The sequence below is a fragment of the Drosophila obscura genome, unplaced genomic scaffold (assembly GCF_018151105.1).
Source record: "Drosophila obscura isolate BZ-5 IFL unplaced genomic scaffold, ASM1815110v1 contig_150, whole genome shotgun sequence".
Classification (NCBI taxonomy): domain Eukaryota; kingdom Metazoa; phylum Arthropoda; class Insecta; order Diptera; family Drosophilidae; genus Drosophila; species Drosophila obscura.
Window position 1 is genome coordinate 12,465,111 of NW_024542736.1, and position 22,736 is coordinate 12,487,846.

At 43.7% G+C, this 22,736-nt stretch overlaps 2 protein-coding genes across 4 annotated transcripts in view; both read left to right on the plus strand.

Annotated features, from left to right (window-relative positions):
* Positions 1–1,406: 1,406 nt before the first annotated feature.
* On the plus strand, positions 1,407–2,721 carry LOC111066601 (MAPK regulated corepressor interacting protein 2-like). Of its 2 annotated transcripts, none has more exons than XM_022355333.2 (2): positions 1,407–1,954; positions 2,128–2,721. In XM_022355333.2, exon 1 carries the CDS (start codon positions 1,501–1,503, stop codon positions 1,936–1,938), a length of 438 nt encoding a protein of 145 aa, XP_022211025.1. In that variant the 5' UTR covers positions 1,407–1,500; the 3' UTR covers positions 1,939–1,954; positions 2,128–2,721. The 2 variants fall into 2 exon arrangements, with proteins under 2 accessions (XP_022211025.1, XP_022211027.1); XM_022355335.2 differs by having other exon boundaries at positions 2,133–2,721.
* A 158-nt stretch (positions 2,722–2,879) lies between these two features.
* The window catches only part of LOC111066640 (protein tipE), a 32,783-nt gene continuing 12,926 nt past the window's right edge, over positions 2,880–22,736 (plus strand). The window contains exons 1-2 of one of the 2 annotated variants that reach the window (XM_022355386.2): positions 2,880–3,238; positions 4,486–5,881. In XM_022355386.2, coding sequence (XP_022211078.1) covers positions 5,112–5,881 — 770 coding nt within the window. In that variant the 5' untranslated portion in view covers positions 2,880–3,238; positions 4,486–5,111. The remainder of the gene's footprint in view (positions 3,239–4,485; positions 5,882–22,736) is intronic. The other variant, XM_022355387.2, reaches the window with a different exon arrangement.

Consider the following 22,736-nt stretch of genomic DNA (forward strand, 5'->3'; position numbering starts at 1 on the left):
CCCTTTTATGAGATTATTTAAAAAAGAATAATAATACAATGCAGTATTTGGATGTGCCCATTTATACAAAGAAAACGTCCTACCAGAATTTCCAGCTAGAGCTGCCACAGATCTACGGCTCTGGAAGATTATACATTCGGGTAGGCTCCGGCTTAAGCTAATAATAATGAATATGGAGAAGGGAAGGAATTCTGAAGAAGCCTGGGCAGCCTTGAATGAAGACGATAAAAAAAAAATGTAAAAAAAAAATGTAAAATATGCACATGTACATATCGACGCATTTTGGCGAAATTATCGTATGCCACTTAAGATTTAACTTGTTTTAGTCCCTTTATTTTCGTTTTAGACTAAATACTGACAATCGCAATAAAAAATTTTGTCAAGACTGTCATTAAACACTATAATTGAGCGGGCAAACAAAAAATTTTGTTGCTTTGAAATTTCTCAAAAATGATGACCAAAGAGTAACCAAATGCAAAAAATATTTTAGGTAACTTTATACAAAATGGTCCTTCTCGGATTCCTAATGAAAAACAATAAATTTGATGTATTTAATTTTCAAATCTCTAGAGATCCCGATCCAGATTTTTCGTTTGACTTGACAAATCCCTCGAGTCAAAATCTCTAAAGATTTCTGTGGCACCCTTTTATGTGTTTATTCGATTTGGTTATTGCTTATTTCTCTTTGCGCCGTTGGTGTATACTTTATTTTTTACTGATCTAGCTGGTGATAAATAAAGCTGTGAAAGCTCAAACAGATTATCAAATTCTTTAAATTTTTATGGAATTGTTTCGTTCAATAAATATTTTTTTTCCATTATCGTATGTACACTTGTTGCGTCTAAGCCCATAAACAAATAGCGCGCGAAAGTATCTTTCAGTCTTTCAATTTGAACAATCAAAAATGATTGATAGTCGCAGTCCATCACCTCGAGTCCATATATCGAACATTTACCTAAATTAAACTGCGACGTAAAAACATAAAATTAAGAAATCTAGATGGGCACCCCTGCCGGCACCGTCATCTACACTACACTAGATTTGAGCTACAAAAGTAAATTTCATTATATAATTCGCTAATCTAATTTATTCTTTCCGTCAGCAACGTTGTTGACCCCATTAAAAATTGTAGCTTCTGTACCGTCCTGACCAATGCAGACAACGTGTCCACCACGTGAATCTGCACTGCAGAAGGGACATGCGTTTTTATCAACTCATCGCCCAATAAATGTATTTAATTATGAGCTGATTCCAAAGAAGCGATAAATATACGTTACACGTACTGGTTAATCTTTTGAAAGGCCACACCCAATTGAAACAATTCTTTTAAATTGGGAGAGGTCATAGTTCGGTCCGTGGAACTATCCTTAAACTTGGTTCACCATTTTAACTACTTCACTATTTTGTTTAATGACATATTGTGACAGAAAAACATATCTCAGCTAACAACAAAAATTAATTCAGAAGCAAAGCCGATCGTAACGTGTTGAAACCAACACCATGTACAAAATCAATAAGGGAGCCAACAAAATCGTGGCTAAAACGCGTGTCGGTCTGGGGCAGAACATTGAAAAATTCAACGGCAACACGGCGAGCAGCAAGAAGAGCGGGAGCATCGATCTTAGCACGCCCACGGAGCACAACAGTATCCCGCGTCCGGTCTTTCAACGGCGTCTTACAAAACGGATTGCATCAGCCAAGCAGAACGATATTGGGGTGACATCGCCGCAGAACGAGGATATCATAAACTTTATAAGTGACTCATGGAACACTGTCACTAACAACAATGCAATTAGTCCTGAAGCAAGCATGTTCGCCTCCTCATTGGCTACAGTTTGGATAGAGCCCAAAAGCCCAGAGTTGGCAGACTTTAAGCCCTTTGATCTGGAATCCTGGTGGAGTCGTCGCTTGTTCGAAAACATTACCAATGACCTCTGATTCAGAGTATCTTAAGGTGAAAATACTTGATTTAATTCCAGTTTACTAGCATTGCACATTTAAAACTTTCACAAAATAACAGCCAAATTTAAGTTGTACATAAAAGAATAACACCAATCAAAAAACTGAATGAAAATTATATTTCAAGAATTTTACGAATTATGTTTTCAAAACCTTATAGACTAACAGCGCAGGCGCAGCTACAGGCGGCCTTAGCGACGCTCTATTAAACAGCAAACAGATAACAAGAGCGAGCTGAGATAAATACGAGTAATACGAGTAGAGAGCATGAAGCTAAGCGAGCAAATTCAAGGGTTCGATTACGTTAAATTACGCTCAGTGCAATGGCCCAAGGGGAACACAAAATGAGTTGATTTGTTGATGGATTTATAGCCACTTTCATTCGCCCGAAACATTACTCAATACAATTCTCCAAAGCATGTCAAAAGCACGAATTTTTGTGGTAATGAACACATTTTTATATTACGCTAAGTAATGCTTGTTTGCTACACCTACTAAAACAGTGGCTTCAATGATTTTGGATATATATGTTTCCCTCTAAAAAAGAACGTGAAGTTAAATTTTAAAAAAATATGTATCGCATTTTTGGCAGATGGTAAATACGGAATACAAACAAATTCCAAACTAAAATACTTTCCACAAATGTTATATTTGAGTGTAAATTAATTTGTACAATGTGTAGCATACTTTCATGTTTATCAAACAAAAAATAAAGAAAAGGAGAAAGAGAGGGCTTCCGGGCGCTGAGTTGGCCATACCCTATGTATAATTCGACCATGTTCAGGGACATAAGGGGGTGCTGGCCTGGCTGCGCAGCTCCCCAAAACGTTGGCGTCGTTTGTCGCTGCCGTCGCGCCGTTGACTAAACTCGACTGTTGTGGTGGTTCTGCCGTTGCTGGCATTAGTTTTGGACACTCCGAGAGGCACGTCAGGGCCAAGCGCGCGCGCTTCTCGTGTCGATTCTGTCTGCCTGTCTCTGTGTGTGATTGTGGGCGTGTGTGTGTGTGTGCGTGTGCGTGCGGAAAAGCCAGCGCCAAAGCCAATGGCAATGTGGGCATTTTCTAATTCTGTGGCAAATATCGTGCCGTAATCGGCGTAGCATTGTGAAAAAAAAATACAAAAGTCCCACAAGTATTCTCTACTCTAAAAAGTGAAGATAGAAAACAAATAGAACCAAGTGAAAGTGCCCCCCATCCATGCGGCAGAAACAACGTTAGCAACAAAATCAGCAAACTGCGTGGGCTGCACGGCACCAGCTGCCATTTCAGCGCTCTCAAAAGTTAGTTCGACTCTCGAGCTGAATGTTTTATTTCTATTTCCATTTCTATTTTCATTTTCATTCTGCGTTTTAGCTTTCCATCTCTCTTTGTTATTCTGTTTCTCCGAACCGGGACCTGTCCGTCCTGTCCGTCGCAAGCCAAAAGGCGTGGCGTGGGCTGATTGTCTGGGTTCTACTTGAGATTTTGTTTTTACAGCAGAAGTTTGCCGATACATCTCTCTAGTATGCAGTCACAGCCTTTGCTTACTGATTACTCCTGAATGTTGGAGGTGGCAGAGCTATTGTGTTTTCCAACTAATGAATATATTGTGGGTGGAAGGGACTGCTACCGTTTGTATCATTTAAAAGTCACACTTACTCGAGCAAGGGATACGTTCGTACATACGTATGTTTGATCTGTGCATTACTCATACACCGCGTGGGCCAGCCATGCCAGCCAGGCCAGCCCCACATACGATACGCGTAGATACAGCTTATGAGAATGAAATCATACCAACTATAACAGTTGGGCCAGTTGGACAATAACAGTTAAGCCAGTGTGTCTGTGTTTGTTTCTCTGATGAAAATTGTGAAATGCGTGCCAGGACAAAGGCAAAGGCAAAAGCGAAAGCGAATGAAATTAAATGAAACGGACCACCACCGGCCATAAAATGGGAAAAAAACAAAGGAAGAGGGCTGTGGGTCTACTGCTAATGTCCAAATTGACCCACGTCCAGAGTCACGCGAAGTGCCAACAACACCGAATAGACCATCAAGGTGAACGGATGTCATCAAAGGCAGGAGCAAAAGTTTTATCTAGGGGGAGTGTGTTAGATCAGAATTCGAACAGCTCGAGATCTGTTATAATTTAGGGATATACACATACGTATTGTGTGCAAATAAAGTGAGAAATAATAAGCATTTAACAATAATAATAATAAAAGTAAAATGTGTAGCATAAATAATTCCACCCACAACACACAAGCAAAAAGGTTACACAGTCACTGGTGTGCGGCAGCCTACGCCAGCTTCGACGCCAGCTCTGACGCCAGATTTGACGCCAGCTTTGACGGTGGCGTCGGCAGCGATGCTCTCTCGATTTTCAACACGCGCTCGCTCTCTCCAATCACGCTCACGTTCGCTCTCGCTCTTTAACTAACCTACATCAACAGCTGTTGGGAGAGCCGAGCCGCCCACCCACGAAAAGATAACGAAGCCAGCCGTGTGATTTTGTTGCTAACATTGTATTGTCGATTTATTTTGTTCAGTGATCCAAATGGCAGGCCATTAAATGACAGAAATGATGTGAGGGGAAACAGCCAGGCAGCGGAGTGAATAATAATTTAAATCTTAAACCAATGAACGCCAGAGTGGCGCCTCTCTCTCTCACTTTTTTGTGCCTGTGAAACAGCTGTTTCGCCCTTACCTAGCCAACTAACTAGCTAGCCAGCCAGCCTGTCATCTCTCTCGCAATTTAACCCTCTCTATGTCGCCTGGCTCTCTGCGCCGAAGCGTGTGTACATAACCTCAATATCCGTATCCGTACTGCGCTGCTTCTCTCTATGTTGCGGTAGGTAGGCAGAGGACGACGCTGCCGCTGTCGCTGTCGCTGCCACTGTCAACGCCGGCTGCAATCTGCCCCTCTCTGTCGCACAAGCAACACAACACCCACATATACACTGTGCAAGTGCAACGCGAGGAACCAGAGGACCCAGAGACCCAGAGACCCAGAGAACCAGAACCAGGACCATCCGAAGCAGAAGCAGAAGCACGACGCACTCGTTGATGCCGTTGCAGCTGCTGCTGCGACGCAAACGCCAACGCCGACGCCAAGGACGATAGCAGCAGCAGCAACAATCAGCAACATAAGCGCCCTGTGTGCACGGACAATAATATGAGGAGTGGCAGTTCGGAATTACTACTCGAGCAGCAACAACAAGAGCTACGGTTACGTAAAATCCGAGAACTGGCTCCAAAAAAGAAAAATGGCAATCGGCGCTTTCGCTCGTGGCGGGAACGTGCGCGTTTCTACGGCACCTCGACTCTGGCCTTCTTCTCGGTGACCGCCGGTGCCTCGCTGCTCTTCCTGGTGCCGCTCTACGTGGACCCAGCCATCTCCACGCTGAGCCACGACTTCATCGAGAATCCCACGCTGTGCACGACCACGCGCCGCGAGGATCTGGTTGGCATCTTCAACTGCTCCTGGAGCTCCTGCCGCGAGGGCTGCACCTCTGACCTATACCGCTGCGTGCATATCTACGTGACGTTCATAGAGCAGAACATAACCATACCGGAGAATATGACCGACTTTAGCAACTACACGGCCGACTGGGAGCAGTCCGGGGAGGCCACGCTGCTAGTGAACATCAAGGGCTGCGGCTACCCGCCCACGGTCACGTGCAAGACCTTCAACGACTACTACGGCGCCGACGGCGCCATCTATCCGTGCTACTACTCGCGGAAGAACAAGACCGTAGTGCTCACGTCCTACAGTCACGACGATCAGGTGGCCGTGATCATAAATTTTTTTGCGGTGCCCTTTGTGATAACGGTCATCTCATCCATCGCCCTGTGCATTATGCACTGCGACTGCCGCTGCAAAAAGGATCGCAGCCATCGACGCAATCGTCCGCAGTGCCGAAGGCCGCGCATTGAGAATCTCAGGTGAGTGCAACTCTGCGGATCCACTCTGTCCTCTGTCTTTCAGTAGCTAGAGAAGAGCCATGCTGATTTTCCCTTGGAATAAATGGAAATACTGAATACAGGCCAAACGAACACACAGTACAGTGTGACCACTGAATGGTTCCGCTTTGATTCTAAGTTAGAACAAAGTTTTTCCTGCGTTGCTTGGCAAGATAAATTGTGGGGAAGAGACACTTATTTTCCATTATAGCCATGTACGTGTGCATGTCCCTTCCGATATTTGCTTTTATGGCGTCAATGTAATTTAAATAATTCACTAATGACAGGTTTTTTGTATCGTGCGTGTGTGTGTTTGTGTGTGTGAGGGGAATCGGGAATGTGTGAAAAGCAGTGTGAGTTGCTGGTTTGTTGTTATTTGGGAGTAATATGCGGTCTAAATTATTTATAAGACCAGGCGACGCATGTGTGTACCCATTCTCGACAGCACACGCCACCCCTCGGTACCCACTGTACCCGCTGTACCCTCTGCACCACAGCGCAGGCATTGGGGCACGCACAAAACACGAAGCACATTGCGTATGATTGATATGTCGAGCTGTTGACAGAGCGGTCTGGGAGGGGGGTGTGGGAGGCTTGACTCCAAATGGGATGGGTGGTGTAGATAGTGCGTGGCATACTGACAATTACATTTAGCCATCGAGTAAATACAAAACAAAAGGCCCCAAAAGCCCAGCCATTGATTCGTAATGGAAGGCGATATCCCACTGGTCCTTAATGCTCTCTTAATCACTCTCTCATTAAAGAACGTGTTTTGTTGGCTTTTCTCAAATATTTTTATTGAATTTCCCTTTGACTTGTGGCACCATCAAATCTCCCCCATTGTTTTGCTTTCCTCCTTTTCTGGTTCGAGAAAATTTTCCATCAGCTGTCAATTCTTAGTGCACATCGAATCAATCGATAATGAAATTGGTGGTCTACTGCCCCTGCCCCTGTAGCATGTGCTCCTGCTCCAGCTCCGGTCCGTGCATTATTCAAATGTCATGGTGCGCAAACAGGGCTCCTAGTCAGTCGACATCCACATCACATCGAGCAATAGTGTTGGCTCCCACATGCCCGCCATGTGCCATCAAAGTTCAGTTCCATTCCATGCTCAGGCTTTGCCCCTTTGCCCCTTGCATTAATTTCTTAGCCATGAAAAAAAAATACTCTATCATTTGCTATCTACAATTAAAGCTAATATCAAAATTGACCCAGTTACAGTGTAGCGTGGCCATCGGCTAGCGTAAGGCTCTTTGGGAGAGTTGCAGCTGCAACTGCATTCTTAATAAATTCCTTCACATATTTAAGGTACGATTTTTGGATTTGCAATATCAGGTGGCGCCAGCAGCTTGTTTCCACGGAAATCACTAATAAAAAAACAGTTCAAAAAGAGCTGTTGAAAAGTTTGAAAACAAAATGGCTTCAGTGTGTGCCGTTTGTTAATGCTATCTGCTCTGCACAAGCACAAGCACACCCTCCCATTTTCCTCTCTCTCTTAGCGGGTGTGTGTGTGTGGGTGGGTGGGTGTGTTACATAATCAGCTTACCTTTCGCTGATGCATCCCCATTGTCGCTTACTTCAAACTTTGTTTCAGTTCCCAGTTACAGCTGCTCGCTGTTGCTGCTGCTGCTGCTTTTAGAGGATTTGCCGGATATCACTCACACGGACACGGCACTCGATTCAAAGTTAGCTCAAAATTTCCATGCAAACAAATTGAGAGACTGCAGAGAGCAGCAGGGGCAGGTGATGGATATTGAGGGCAGGCTATAATATCAAAACGCCAATGCCGCCACTTGACTAAAGATCTTAAACCTGCGTCTGCAGGCTCTGCAACAATTGTGCAACTTGCACACGTGGCTGTGGCTGTGGCTGCCATTGCAATTGTCGATTGTCATGCTTCAGCACGCTTTGCATTAGAAGCACTCTCAGGGCACTCAATCATCTGGCCATAATGCAACCAAATCGCTGCCAATAAGGAGAGCCGCTCGTAAGTGGCCAGCAAGAGCCAGAGCCTAGACAGCCAGCAAAAGTGGGCTAAGTTGCAACGAGGTTGAAAACCCTGGCAAGGTCACTTTGGGGGAGAAGCAGAGGCCGGCAGCGTGCCACCATTCTTGTTTGCCTTTAAAGGTTACGAAAGATGATCGAGTGACTAGCGGGAGAGACATTAAAGTAACATCGTTGCCACTGAAACTTGCCTTAAATCTCTGCCGATCCTTGCCCAAAATCTCTTATTTCTATCCCAAAACTAGCTATGCTCTGTTTATGGATGGCTCCCTAACTGAGACTAACAGAATCTCCTTCAAGTGCATCCCAAATAAGAGTTTGTGGGCTTAGAAGGGTGCTGGTGGCTGTTGTGGTGGGGGTGTGCTAGTGTGGCCTACTTCTTCTTCAGCTTTTGCGGCTGCCTGGAAGCGTTTATCTTTCTCTGTGTGTGTGTCTGTGTGGTTGTATGTGCGGATGTGCCACTTTCTGGTTATGCTCCATTTTTCGTTTCTTCTATTTTTTATAGAAAAATCAATTTTGTTTCTTTTATGAACATCCCAAGAAAAGAAGCTGCGAATGCAACGAAGTCACGTCTTTCATTTCATTTCATTTCATTTCCTAAATGATTTTTTTACGAATTGTCTTGGCATTCGTATACATATGTACATGAAAAGTGTGTTATTTTTGAGAAATTGTCTGGACTGGTCGATGGTCAATCGTGGGCAGGCAAGGATCAGCTGTCGAGGGACCAATATGAACCAGAAAAATATGCTTTCAGCCAAGAGCAAATCGATTTACGTGTCCCACACTGTCACACGCATATGCATGCATATACATATGCACATATGTATTATGGGTTCAATTCGGGTTGAGTTTTGGGTTCGGGCAGACTGCCGCCATCTAATGACAACAACAAAAGGCTTCTGATTATTGCTGAAATGCCGTTTAGTTGCAGACAGATGTTGCCCGGCCCCGTCTGCCACACACATGTAGGTATGTATGTATGTATACTTTTTTCTAGGCTGGCAACAATGCTGCCGAATCTATTTTATCGTGGGAAGGGAAAATAATAAATAAAATGGCTTAAGATGTGCTCTCGGTGTTTTTATCAGTGTCGAAGGGAACAAGCGAACTGCATGGCTGTCCCTGGCTGTATCTCAATCTCGGATGCGGTGCTGGCGATGGCGATGGCTATGGCAACCGCATGTACACACACACACATACAGAACCGATAGAAGAAAAAAACCACTTCAAGATGCGCCCGTCAAGCAGAGAAGGCGTAGTAGGTCCGCCCCCTAATCGATATTAATAATACGCAGCATATGAATGCTGTTCAATAGATTTCCATTTCTCGCTCAGTTCCGTCCACTGAAATCGGCAATTGGAGATAGAAAGGCAAATCGCTAGCTGGCTGAATGGCTGGCTGGCTGGCCTGTGGGCGTGGTCATGCATACGCTGGCTGCGGAAGTCACATCAGAAGGTGGAGCAAAGGGAGCAAGAGAAGCAGCAGTGCCAACAGCAAGAACAAGCTGAAAACGAACGCAGTCGTCACTCAATTCATGTAAATCCCCACAAAATCCCTATTGCTTCCCCGCAACCATTTCCAGTTCCAATGAAAAAAATCCGCTAAGTCAGTGGAGCCCTAGCAAATGCTTCATTAATAACATGAGTACACACACACACAGCCACAGACAGAGCAAGTCCCCAAGGAATACATATTCATGAAGATTGTTACGTAAAAGCACAGAAGTTCCAGTCGGAGCTATGGATCCGAAATTGGGAGCTGGCACAGGCATAAAGATAAGCGCAGATGATAAGGTGAAATTCGAGACTTCGTTGCCTGCTTTCGAGCTCACAAGTTAATGTGGGAACGAGTGGAATTCTTTGGTGAATGTGTGTGTTATGCTTGGTCTGTCGCCTGTATAATTTAGGTGTTCGCATAACTCAGTTGAGTTTTCAAGCGTCTGACATTGCACAATCCTCGCTCACAAGCCCATGCACACACACACACGTACATACCATACCATAAAATTATACTAGAAAAAAAAATAGAGAGAGAGAGAGACAAAAGGGATGCAGGCATAAATATTGCACTAGAGACAGATATTATCTAAATTTGAATATGTTATTAAACCAAATTTATGGTGCCAGCCAGCTTCTGCCCTTTTCTTTTTGCTATCCACTTTTGCGGCCTCCTTAAGATGAAGCATCTCATAATAAATTATACGAACACGAGCGCACTCAGGCATACACACACACACACATGTACATATGTACATATTTATATCTAAGGAAACACACGCGATTTTTAATGGTCAGACATTTGCTTTAATATCGCAATTTGAACATCATACGTGCATATACATATGTACACAAAGAATATATGTATATGTATGTAAGTAAGTAAGTAAGTATCTGCCGACTTAAATGCTGAAGAATGTCAAGGAGACGGAAGGAAACATTCTTGGGTATTGAGAGATACATACGAGAGTGTAGATGCTTTAAACCAAAGGAAATAGATTTATCTTAAATTTGGTTGAAATCAAGAAGGAAAACAATGCCAATGCCCAAATTCATTGAGTCGAGTTAAAGTTCAGACTGTAATCTCTGCAGCATTCCCAATATTTTGATGATACGAACACCAGACTCCTAAATAGTGCAAGACTCGTTCAATAATTGGAATATATTGGATTACTATTTGAATAAGTCATTAAGTTGGTAGCTGCTTCATTCTCTCTATTAAATTAACCCCTATTTTATTTTCTAATTTCACATTAAAGAATTTCCTCTTGAGAACCATAATTAAACTTCCGATGTAATCGCAAATGTTAATTTGGTGAAATTTTTAAACGTGCATTAAGACGGTACGGGATTACGGGGCGAATGAGCTATGCTTTGCGTGTGTGAGTGTCCTATCTCTCAGTCATATGTTAGTTAGTTTGTTTGCTTGTTTCTTTGTTTTGTATGTTCACATGAAGCAAGCCAAACAAAGCTTTTATTCAAAGCAATTCACGTATATAAAACATTTATCTTTATGGCCGTCTTCAAGTGTAGTCGTGACTATGTGTGTGTAATTGCGTGCCTGTGTGGGTGTGTTTGTGTGTGTGTGAAAGTAGAGGAGGGCGTGGCAACAGCACGTGTGTTTATTTAGGTTTAAACTGTCAACAATGTGTCTCTGACTGTCTGACTGCCTGACTCTAATTTGGGCAAAAAAAAAAGCCACGTAGGAGAGAATTTAATTCGTGGCAGGGAGCTCTTCTCTCTCTCTTTCTGCCCCCTTTATGTAGCTCAGATGAACAAATTTAATTACTGCTGTATGTCTTTTTGCCTGCCAACCCCGCTTGCCATTGCAGTCACTTCAAACCGAAGTGCTGCGGCTTCCAGACCAAAGCGCCCATACCCCCACACCCACAGACACCGACTTGGCCAGCCCCAGTGGCAGTGGCAGTGGCAGTGGCAACAACAAGGACACACTGCAAAACAATTTTTGTTGACAATCAAGTGCAGCAGTGAGTATCGTGCAAGGACATTTTGTCAGCATCCTGAACAAAATGTTTGGGTAGGGTGGAGAGGGGGAGGGGTGGTGGTGTTCGAGCCCGAGCATAATGCAACAAATTTCAATGAGGACCACCTGCCGCCGGCGCCGCTGCTACCGTTTCGCCCATCCATTTCATCCCATCCAAGCCCACTCGAAAACCCAATGAAATGCCTGGGGTGTGGCCTCGGTCACGACACGTTGCTCGTGTTTCTGTACCGGTGCTGGTACTGGTGCTGCTGGTGCTGCTGGTGCTGCTGCTGCATCCGGATCCGTCAGTGGCAGGACATGCCGGCAGGAGCTGCGGCTCGACGGCTGCTCAGTCTCGGAGAGCCCACATCTCAAGTGGGCCTCACGGATATTGTAGAAGAGCCACACCCCAAGGCTGATCTCCTGCCGCACGCCAGCCCATATTGTTTGCCTGTCAATCCATCAGTCCTTCTGCCAAACCATCCATCCGTCCGTCCTTACAGGCTCTACACCCAACCAGCCAGCCAGCCATCCATTCATTTATTTTAGACAGTCCATCATGCATTTTTGGGCCCATCTGTCGCAGCTTTAATTTCGTAATTACAAATCCTTTCTCTCCATGGGTCCATGGGTCTCTCCTGGCCAACTGCCAAGAGGCATTCGGCTTGCATTTACCCCACTCTTTTTCTGCTTGCCAATATTTTGCAATGATTTCTGACAGCGCTTGCGGTCGGCCCTTGCCAATTATCAAAGCTTCAAGGAAATTTTATTTAATTAAAAAATACATATATACGCATACATACATACATATGTACGTACATAAAAAATAAGAGCTTCTCAAAACTAATTACGAAATTCTTCGTCGTTTGGCAGTGACAGGCAATTATGGGGAAAATGGCATATTTTGGTCAGCAAGGATTTGCGCTCTCTCAAGGCTCCAACGGAAATCGATTGATTAGTTGGGTATTCATTACCGTGCCATTGGTGTCTACGATGCCTTCGGGAGAACTTTAAGGTTATTTATTAGATGGATTTAAACAAACTAGACGCTCAATAATTTCGGAATTCCTGCCCATTCAGATGCGCTACAATTTGTTATTATAATCCTTTTTTATGAACAGAGCAAATACTCGTACTTTAAATATTATGCGCTTACTCTGGCATTTGTGTTCTGCCTTGAATCTTTTTACATTCATTACATGACCATTTTTTTTTTATTGTTGTTTGGGTTTTTTGCTGCCTGTCCAATTTGGCATCCCTGCGGGCATAGTGGTGTGTGAATCGGCCTTAATACAGGCATTTTAATAAGCGTTTTTTATGGTATATATGTGTCTATGTATGTATGTATGTACCAGCGTTTAGCGCTTGGCTACAAATGGTTGGGTTGGGTTTGTTCCGTTCCGTTTCGTCTGTTTTCCTTTTGGCTTGTACCTTTTGTTTTAACAATGTGACATTTTGCCCGTTGTCCAGGCCTGGATCCATATATTTTTATTACGGAATTCTCCATACCATTGTCCGCGCACGGCCAGGAGGGGATTGGGTGGGCGATGTGGATGAGGTATAAGAACGTGGATCTGGATCTGAATCTGGATCAGACCCACTTTGCATGTAGTTCACCTAAACAAGACGAACATTTGTATATTTCACAATTTCCGCCTCTGTTCCGGAACGTTGTCGTTTGCCGTTGTTCGTGTCACATATTTTTTTGTGCTTTCCGTTTTCCCCCAGTTCTTCGGTTTTCCTTTTTTTTTTTATTCGCCATTTGCTCCTCTCTTTCCTGTACCTTCTGTTGGCCTTTTACTCGCACTGGTTTCCACAATAGCAATAGCAGCCACAACCACGGAAAAATGGGCCATTCGGGAGCTTTCAACGCAATTTGAAAAAAGGCACCCTTCCCCGTCGCTGCCCCCACAAAATTTTACATTGTTTGTCTCTGCGGCAACTTTGTCAGAGCTCGTTCCAAGTGCAACGCGCCGGAAACTAAAAGCACCCACCAGTGCCAGAAGCAACAACAACTAAAAACAAAAAAAAAAAAACCAGTGACAAACATGCAAATAAGTCGACAATCGTTCCGTATCCATGCTACTCCTAGTGCTCGGTCCATCCCTCCCAGAACTAGTCTACCGGCTGCGACAATCTGCAAAGGGAAGCGCACAAACGCAAAAACAAAAAAACATAATAATTTCTTAAAAGTTATTGTGGCTGCCCGCCCGCTTTTTGCTTAGCCGCTTTTGTCTGGGGTCCCACTCTGCCCAGACCAGAACCACCGCCCACTCACCTGCTAGCCGTGATTTATGGAAGCCTTCACAGTTGGCTTTTAATTTGCCAGTGAATCTTGAATCCTTGCAAACGTATTCTCGTCCCGGTCCTTGTCTGGGCCGCTGCCTGTGTCCCGGGTACTGGTGTTTGGCAGGATGCCTCAACTTTTTGTTTATTTTCGCCCGGGCCCGGGCTTCCCTTTTTCTTTGATTCTTTTAATGAATTGTTGTCGCTGGCAAAGCATTTTGTAATTTATTTAATTAAACTTTTTCGCTGCTTTTTTACCCCATCCCCATCTCCCGCTTAGAACAAAAGTTTCCGCGGGTGCTTTTGAAGTCCCTCGATAAGAAATGTACGAAAATGACAGCAACATACGCTGACAAAGATTGAGAATCCTGGCACAATAGAAAAATTAGAAAATAAAACAAAAGTCAATATACAGATTGGTATTCCTCCAAAATAAAATATTACAATTGAATAAATTTGTTCATCCTTTGGTTCAATGTAGAAAAAACAAACAAAACTCCAAGTAAGAGTGATTGAAATTGAATACAAGCCCAATGCTAGACTGAATTAAGAGCAAAGAGCTTCGCCTAGGGGCGATTCCTTTCTCAGTTGTACAATACTTCGGCATTCGCCTGAAGTCCGGAGGCGCAGGGGAAGGAGTGGGCTGTGGGCTGACACCCGACAACTGGCAATGGAACAATGGCAATTCCTTTATGCCGGATTATGACAAATGTCTTGTGCGATTTGTCTAATTCCTTGGCCCCCCAAATACTGGAAAGTGCGGTCCGAAATTGATTTGCTTTTCGAGTTCAATGGGCGTGCGACAGCCAAGGGAAATTGCAGAGGCAAAACTGAATCGGGACCAACATCCCGTAGCAGGGAAAGCAGTGGCCAGAACAGGATGTGGCCATTGTGGGGCCCTTGGTAATTTCACCCGTTTTATGTGGCCAATAAATGTTTTATCTTCGTATCCAAATTGCCGCCAGCTGCGTGCATGCGTGCCGATAAGCGTTAGCCCCTCTAAGCTCCCAACTGAGCTGCCTTTGCCCCAATACCACCATCCGTATCGTCACCCATATACTCCCCACTCCCTACATATACATATGTATTGTATATATTGTATGTGGGGGAGACCCACAATTGGTAATCCAGACAAGGCTGCGGCTGCACTGCGTCGCTTTAGCTGCTGAAAGCAAATCGATTTATTGGCCATTAAGTGCTGGCATTTGCCTCTAACATTTCAACCCAGTTGCATTTGTTTTGGGTCGAGTTTAACGTCTTGAATGTGTAAAATAATTTCAGTGTCCTGTGCCCTGTGTCGCTGAGGAGCAGACGCTGTTATTGTTGTCCTTATGCTTAGCCTGTGCGTGACTTTTGGCAGCTGCTTGCATTGGGGATTACGACTGCAAATTGCCTATTAAGCCCAAGAAATTCCCTCCTCGTAATTTCACTTTTTGGTCACGTTCTGGCTTTTAATTTGAATTTTAACAGCTCGCCCGATTGCTTCGCCCTGACCATCGCCAAATGAAAACACAATTAAATCATTCTTATTGAGCCATTGATTTAAATTTATGCTTTATTTGTAAGTATTATGACGGCCATCAAACAGAAGGAACGAACGAATGCCCAGTGTTCAGGGTTCAACGCTGAAAAATGTTTGCATTGTTTCTGGTGTCTTTCCGCTGGAATTATATTTATCGACCAGACTCTGATGAACACGAAAAGGCTGGTGTTCCTAACGATATATGTACACCATGTATAACTCTTTAATAAACTTCAATTTCATATATTACCCCCCAATGATTGCAGCCCTCAGTTTCCACAGAACTGCTTAATGCAAGCACGAATTTCTTTAAAAGCTTAATAGCCTTTGCCTCTATATATTTATGGCTGTGTTAATCAGAAAGCAATTTAGTGGAATAAGTGTAAATGGAAGAAGGACTTTCTCGAAACGTGGCCAGAGAACTGCTGAGGCCGTGAGTTAATTTGATTCTACTTTGGCCCAATGACGAATGCATATGTGCAGAACATCAATTATGATGCCTTGTCATTTAATTGAAACCCAATCAGCTTGCATCGGACAATGCTTCCGGGGCCAGGACTCGCACTAATTAAGCGTAATCAAACAACAATGAAAACGCACAGAATCGGATCGTAGGAGCAAGGAGCTCTTCAGCAACAAACCATCGAATTAATAAAGTGGCAAGGAATTATAAAGCAGCAAACGCAGATTAAAGCTCAACCACAGAACAATGCAGTTGCTGGTTGCTTGAAGTTTAATCATGGATTACTTTCAATTGAATCAATTAAGCTGAAACACGCACGGCAAACTCGATCTCAATGCACCAGAGATTATGGGCCGGAGTGCTTTTGGCCGTTGAGTGCATGTCGGACGTGTCCATAACCCATTGGAGCTAGATAAGCGTAGACCAGATGATGGCCATCGTCGTACTTGGCAAGTGCTGTACCAAGTGTCCTAGGCTCCCATCTCTTAATATATTGAACTTACCGCCCTGCTGGCATGCTGGCACGTGTCACCAGCATGAATTCACAATGCCCATTTGTCGTCACCCCGGGCTGAGAGTCGTTGAGGCTGTTCTTGGTCGGTCCATCGCTAAGCCGCTAAGTAGGTTTTCCTGTAAAGGCAGCCAGCCCTACCAATCTTATCGCCCACGATCCGGAACCGGGGTCTAAATAATTAATCGGCAGGACAAGGGACAGCCCTTGGAAAAAAATAAAATGATGAATGCGCAGATTGAAAACGGAAAATCGATGTCGAAATTGTTGTTTGCCACTGATTCATTTTTAAGCCCGAACAAGTGTCAATAATTAATGGCTCAATGCGAACACTCCTGTTGGCACAACTTCCTGCGACTGGCCAGCAATTAAGAAGCCCCATCGATCCACTGCGCGGCCCGCCCTCTCATGCAAAATTGCACATGACAACTGAAACTTGTCAGCAACCTTTTTGTGTGTGTGTGAGTACGTATGATTGTTTAAGTGGATCTGTATGTGTGTTTATGTTTCTGTATGTCCTTGTGCGTGTGTGTGAGATTGATATTGACTTTCAGTTATGTGCGTTGTGGATATTGTTTTTGCTTTATTACATCAATACTTTGTTATAATTAACCCAGGGACCACGGGGCTGTTGCCATTTCACGACAAAAATAAATTGAAATGTTATGGTGTTTGCCAACGACTCTGATATATCCATTTATTGTATTCAACGACAAAGAACGTAGCCTTGCCGGCTCCATAACAACCATTGATTACGGTTATCATCAACCGGATTGTCTGTCTTTTCTCTACAAACAAGTAGCTCTAGGAAGATCTTATAAATGTTTAAAGATTAATTTCGTAGGCCTGTGAACGAGTATACAACAGCCAGAATCAATAAATGAAAAGTTTCTGTGCTCATATGAATTATTTCATTGTTACCATGAGTGCCAGCACTCGGCAGTCAAGTTCCAATTAAAAATTCATTTTCTTGCCCATAAAAGTATGCTACAACAATCGTACTTTGTGCTAAAATCCATTAAATCAAAATAGTAGATACACATACATATGTACAAATCGAAACAAAGTAATACTTAAAGTGAAACTTTTAATGCACTGGTCAGGCTAAGAATGTTAATTTTATCCTCTTGGGGTGGGGGGAAGAAAAAAGTATTTCTCTACTCCCCATGTACGAGTTCTGCTCTTTTCGTTTCTGTCTAATTGATTTGTCCAACGGACTGACTGCTGTCAGGCCCATCAGCTGCGAGGACCTGCTCACATAATTGACATGTGCCTAAGCCTAAGAACCTTAGCCGGCAGATTGGAATTGTTGGATACGGAGAGCAACAGCCCAAATCGAAACAGAAACTTCAACTGGTTGGATGATTTTATTTTATCATTTGACTTTTACTACTTACACTAACATATGTACAAACGTATATATATTTTATTTATATATACGAAACCGAATAAAATAGAATAAAAGCGAAAGAGAAATCAACTTGTCGTAGGAGTGGGCTACTCTAGGTGTGAGAAAATCAATTTGTACGACCGTGCCCCATTCGACATAAAAAGACAGAGAGAAATAGAGAAAGAGAGACAGAGCGAGAGAGAGAGTCGTATAGAAAATGGAGCTTTATGAAGTTCCTATTCGTTTTGGTCACTTTGCTGGGCGTTGACTGTGTGCCTGGCTACTTAAGCCTGTAACTCGCAGAGCTTCACACGAATTGGAATTGCCTTTTGCTCTGTTTATGGACATTGTTGCTGTTGCCGTTGCTGTTCCTGTTATTGCCATTGGGGCTCTTACTGTTCCTCTTGTTGTTGTGTTAATGAATCTCAAGGCTCAGGTGGAGCCAGGCTGACCTACCCGTCATTGTGGCTGGCAGTTCGCTTGAACTCAATTTCGTTGCCATCACATGCATAGTGTTTGTCCATTGCCTGTAGAGTGGGGCGGAACAGCAGTGAGCGGAAATGGTCAGTCATACTCGAATGGCGTGCAAAAATGTGACATTTGGAATGACTCGCTGCCAGAGTCCCCCTTTCCCCGAATTTATGCGCTCTTTACTGTAATTGGCAAAGCGCTGAGAACGTGAATTTGATTGCAGTCGTTTTTTGTAGTCTCTTTGTTTGGCTTACATTTTTCAAATTCACCATGCAAACAAAACGTTATCGACATTGTTTTAATGGAAGAATTCATTATGGTTGTGGTGGCACAAAATATTCAAAGGAACAATATTCAAAAGAAAGCCTCAAAATCCTTATTTACACCAAAGGTTAAATTCGCTTCTTTTATGCATCCATCAAGTGTGCTAACCCTTCATAAAACATACATATGGAGATGTATGTTACATTTAAGGGATTCTTCTATTATATTCCAATAAAGAATGCACATTTATTTTTCCTTTTATAAGATGTATGCTCTTGATTTTATTTCTCTTGCTATTTTTTATATATTCTACATTGTTGGCTCCATTTATTTCTTGACTTAATTTTTTTGTATCCTGCTACATTTCATTTTGATATTTCTCTGGAGTTTAACTATTGACATTCCTCTCTGTCTCTATCGGCATGTCTCCCAATTTTGTGTTAGCCTTTCTCTTTATTGCATTCTCTATTGTTTACCCTGTAGTCTTTCCTCCATGTGCATAATTAGTCGAAATTAAATTAAAATCCCCCCAACTCTCCAACAATACCTACTTTGCATGCATTCCCTTTGCATGTTGCCTGCGAGGAATTGTCCGAACATGGCAAAAACTGAACAATAAAAGTAAAAATTGTTGTAAAATATTTGTTTTGCGTAATAAGTTTTGCCAGCAGCCAGAGGGTACGGCGACTGGCATTGCCTCTGCTGTTCAGTTCGGTTCGGTTCGGTTCCCTTTGTGTTGTCCTTATAAATTTCACATAATTTATGCAGATCGACGTTACGTGCAGCAGCAGCCGTTGGTGTGTCCCGCAGCGGGGTAGTGGGCGGTCATGAACATTGGGTGGTGTTTGGTGTACGGGTACAAGTTTTAGGGGGCGGTGGGGCCATTGTGAGGGCAGTAGAGCATTTAACATAGAAATAACAATAACAATTTAACAAATTGTCGCCATTGCTTTCATTTTGCTCTCTTTCACTCACACACGCACACAAGTCCCTCTCACTCTCTCTGTGTCTTTGTCTCTGTCTCTCTGTCTCTCTTTCTCTCTCTGACTGCGACTAAACGTCTAGCCGAACAACAAAAGAAATTTACTCGCAATATATATTACTTGGCTTCCTGCTATATACGAGTATGATTGTATGTATTTGTGTATTTTTGTGAATTATTTGCCTGCCTAAAAGTTCCTTCTCAAAAAGTGTGTGTGTTTGTGTGAGGAAGTGAGAGGAACAGCGGAAGTGCCAGAACACAGCAAAAGCAACAGCAACAGCAGCAGCAACGTGAGAGAGGGGTTGTGTTTTGGATTTCGATGGGGAGAAGCGTCTGGGAAAGGCGTCCACCCACGCGACAAACGCCCCAACGCTCGACCCTTGGCACAAAAGCTGGTTAGTCAGCCAGGCGACTTTTGTGCTTATGTGTACGATGGTATATGTAACAGTCTCTATCTGTATATGTATGTGTGTGTTTGGGTGTGCGTATCTATGTATGCGCTTGTGTTTGTGTTTGCTGGCCATACACAAAAAAAAGCGATGAACTCATAAAAAACTTATGAAACTAATTTTGTTTTGCTTGCTTTTGCTTTTTGCTTTTACTCTACGCTTGTGTTCTTTTTTTGCCATTGCTTTTGTTTTTTGTTTTTGGCCACCCACTCGGCAAAAGTCGGCAAAACAGCTATAGCCATATATGTACCCTATATGTAGGTCCACAGACAGCTAGGGTACGAATCTGTGGCAGTGTTCAGTGACAGCAGTGAGTGTCGTATCCTCCACAGCTTCATACGACAAAAACAAATTTCAACTATTTGTACGCTTGTATGCCTGAAATTACAACATTCTGAGGGCTCTCTCTCTCTCTTTATTAACTTTACGGGCCCACCAGTAACAGGTATTTAATAGTCGTATCCCATTTTGGAAGGGAAAAACTTTATGTTTTGCCGCCGCTGAAGAGCTGCAGAGACGCCTTCGTTGACGCCAGCGTTGCTGTCCTTTGACTATTTAACTGGCCCCGGGCCGCGACATGCCAATGGGTGGGTGGTACAGCACTGAACAGTGATGTGTGTGTATATGCGATTGTTGGCTCATCGCTGGCGTTTGCACGGCATTGGGCATGACCAGGCCAGCAGCGTGTTTTGGCCAACTTTTTCTCTTCTCTGTGTTGTGTTGCCTTTAGTTTTTGCTGGCAATGAAACCGAAAATATAAAACCAAAACCCAAACGAAAAATGAAAAATCAATAAAATTGCAAATTGGCCTGCGTAGACCCTAGGGCTCCTTTGGAACCTTCTCCGCTATTGCCTGCTTCTCCCGCTGCCACTGCCACCGCCACTGCCACTGCCCCTGCCACTGTTGCTATGCGATATTGATGTTGCTCCTTTGCCGTTAGGCAACGACGTGTCAGCCGTTGTGTCAGTGAACGGAATACTAAGTGGCCGACGCGGACCGGCTTCTGCTCAACGGACACATCGACAGCACACATCTGCACACAAAAGGCGCCGTCAAGCGGAAATATTGCCATACGCTGCGTATGAGCAATGCGTAATTTTAAATACATTTATGCGCAATATTCTCGATTTATTTGTCTCGCTAGCCCTTTTTTTCTCTCTCTGCCATTCGCTTCATTTTTTTCTCTTTTTTTTTTGTTATTATGTCAATTGCTGTGTGCAAATTGCATTGACGAATTTAATGGCGCGTGCCGAGCTTTGAGCTTGAGCACTTTGAATGCTGAATGCAGACAGACTAGAAGTCCTCTCTCGGGCATGGTGTTTGGATCTATACCGTACGTATGTGTGGCTCATAGTCATCCTTGGAATGCTGTTTGGTGTGTGTGTGTGTGTGTTCCGAACATACTGCAATCATGCACAAATGCAACCTTAAAGTGTGCGCTCAAAAGAGCCCACAAATGGAAGGTGATGTGTTGCATGTTCATGTTTCAGGCTCTGTCTCAGCAAGGATACATGTACATTCCACTTTTGAATTCATATTGATTTAAAATCATCTCTGTGGACATTTTGTTTATCAGATAGCTAAGAATTTAATTATTTGCTGGTAGATATTTTTGCATTTCCTCAAACTTTCCCTGAGCTTTTATTCGAATCGAGAATCTTAACAACTTTGCCAATGACTCCCATGAGTGGGCGGCAATGCAAAGGCAAACTTTCAAAGATTAAAGTATTCCCTAAGGAAACTGTATTAATTAATATTGAAGGGCTTATGGGTCAGTTATCTGATATATAAGCTGCCAACAGTCCACCCAACATTTGACAAAGGTTTACTGGCGCCTAATCCAGCCATGTAAGCTTACCCACCAGCCTTAGCCCCAGCCTCAGCCCCAGCCCCAGCCGCAGCCCCATAGGCTAAGCTCATTGTTTTCCTTACGACCAAATGCAAAGTGTAACCAGGAAAAACTTTTTAATTAGTAAATCCCAATTAAAATGCAAAATGTAATATTATCTCTGGCCCGCTGTCTGTGTGGCAATTATTCTTCAATTTGCTGATTGGATTAAGATGCAAAATTGAATTAGGTTGCCGCATTAACGAGCTCAAACTGAAGAAGCCCATCGGAGCTGTTAGTGGTTGCTGCTGGTGGTGGCTGGTGGTGGTATGGAATCTGTTTTTGTGGCAATTAAAATGCTTCATAATTTATTTTTCCAATTCATTCCATTAAAACGAGAAAAACCGAACGAAGGCCTGATGATGAAATGAGTTTTCTCGCAACAATGGGGGAGCATCGTCCTCTTCAGGCTGTCAAGAAACGTAAATTTAGTAGATAGAAATCAGTAAGAGAAAAACTGCTCGAAACTTTTACAGCCACCGATGGGGCGGGGGAATAGGATGGGTGATGGGTGATGGCTGATGGGTGATGGCTGATGTCTGTTGCCTGATGTCTGATGGTTGGGTGGGGAGTAAAATCTGGAAATTTCAGTGCAAAGTGAAGCGCAAAAAGCAAAAACATGGCATGCTCTCAGGACACGGCGGCTGCTTTTAAGCACTTTTATGCTGATGCTGTGATTTTTTACAGCTGCCATTTGGAGTGTGGAGTGGAGGAGTGTTTGTACTCCGCCTTGCCACTCCTGGTGCTCCTATACCCTCCGGCTGTGGACCAAAAGCGGAGGCAGCTGTGCGTGCGGTCGTCGCATCTTCGACAACTTTGGGAGGGATATGACGCAAGTCGATGGTTGGGTCGTTAGGCAAAACGAGTGCCAGGACGAGCCCGAGACTATGCCAAATAATGTTTGACTATGACGGCAGCTCTCTGTCTGTAGAGGGGCTTGGGGAGGGGAGGGAGGTGGAGCCGCAGCAACGAGTGTATATATTGAATTTTGTGGTAATTACAAGTAACTCACTTGCGCCCATTCACCAGAGAGACAGAGCTGTGCTGATGCGGCTAGGAAGTTCCCTCCTTGCCCTCGATGATGATGATGATGATGATGATGATAATGCCTGTCCCCTCTTT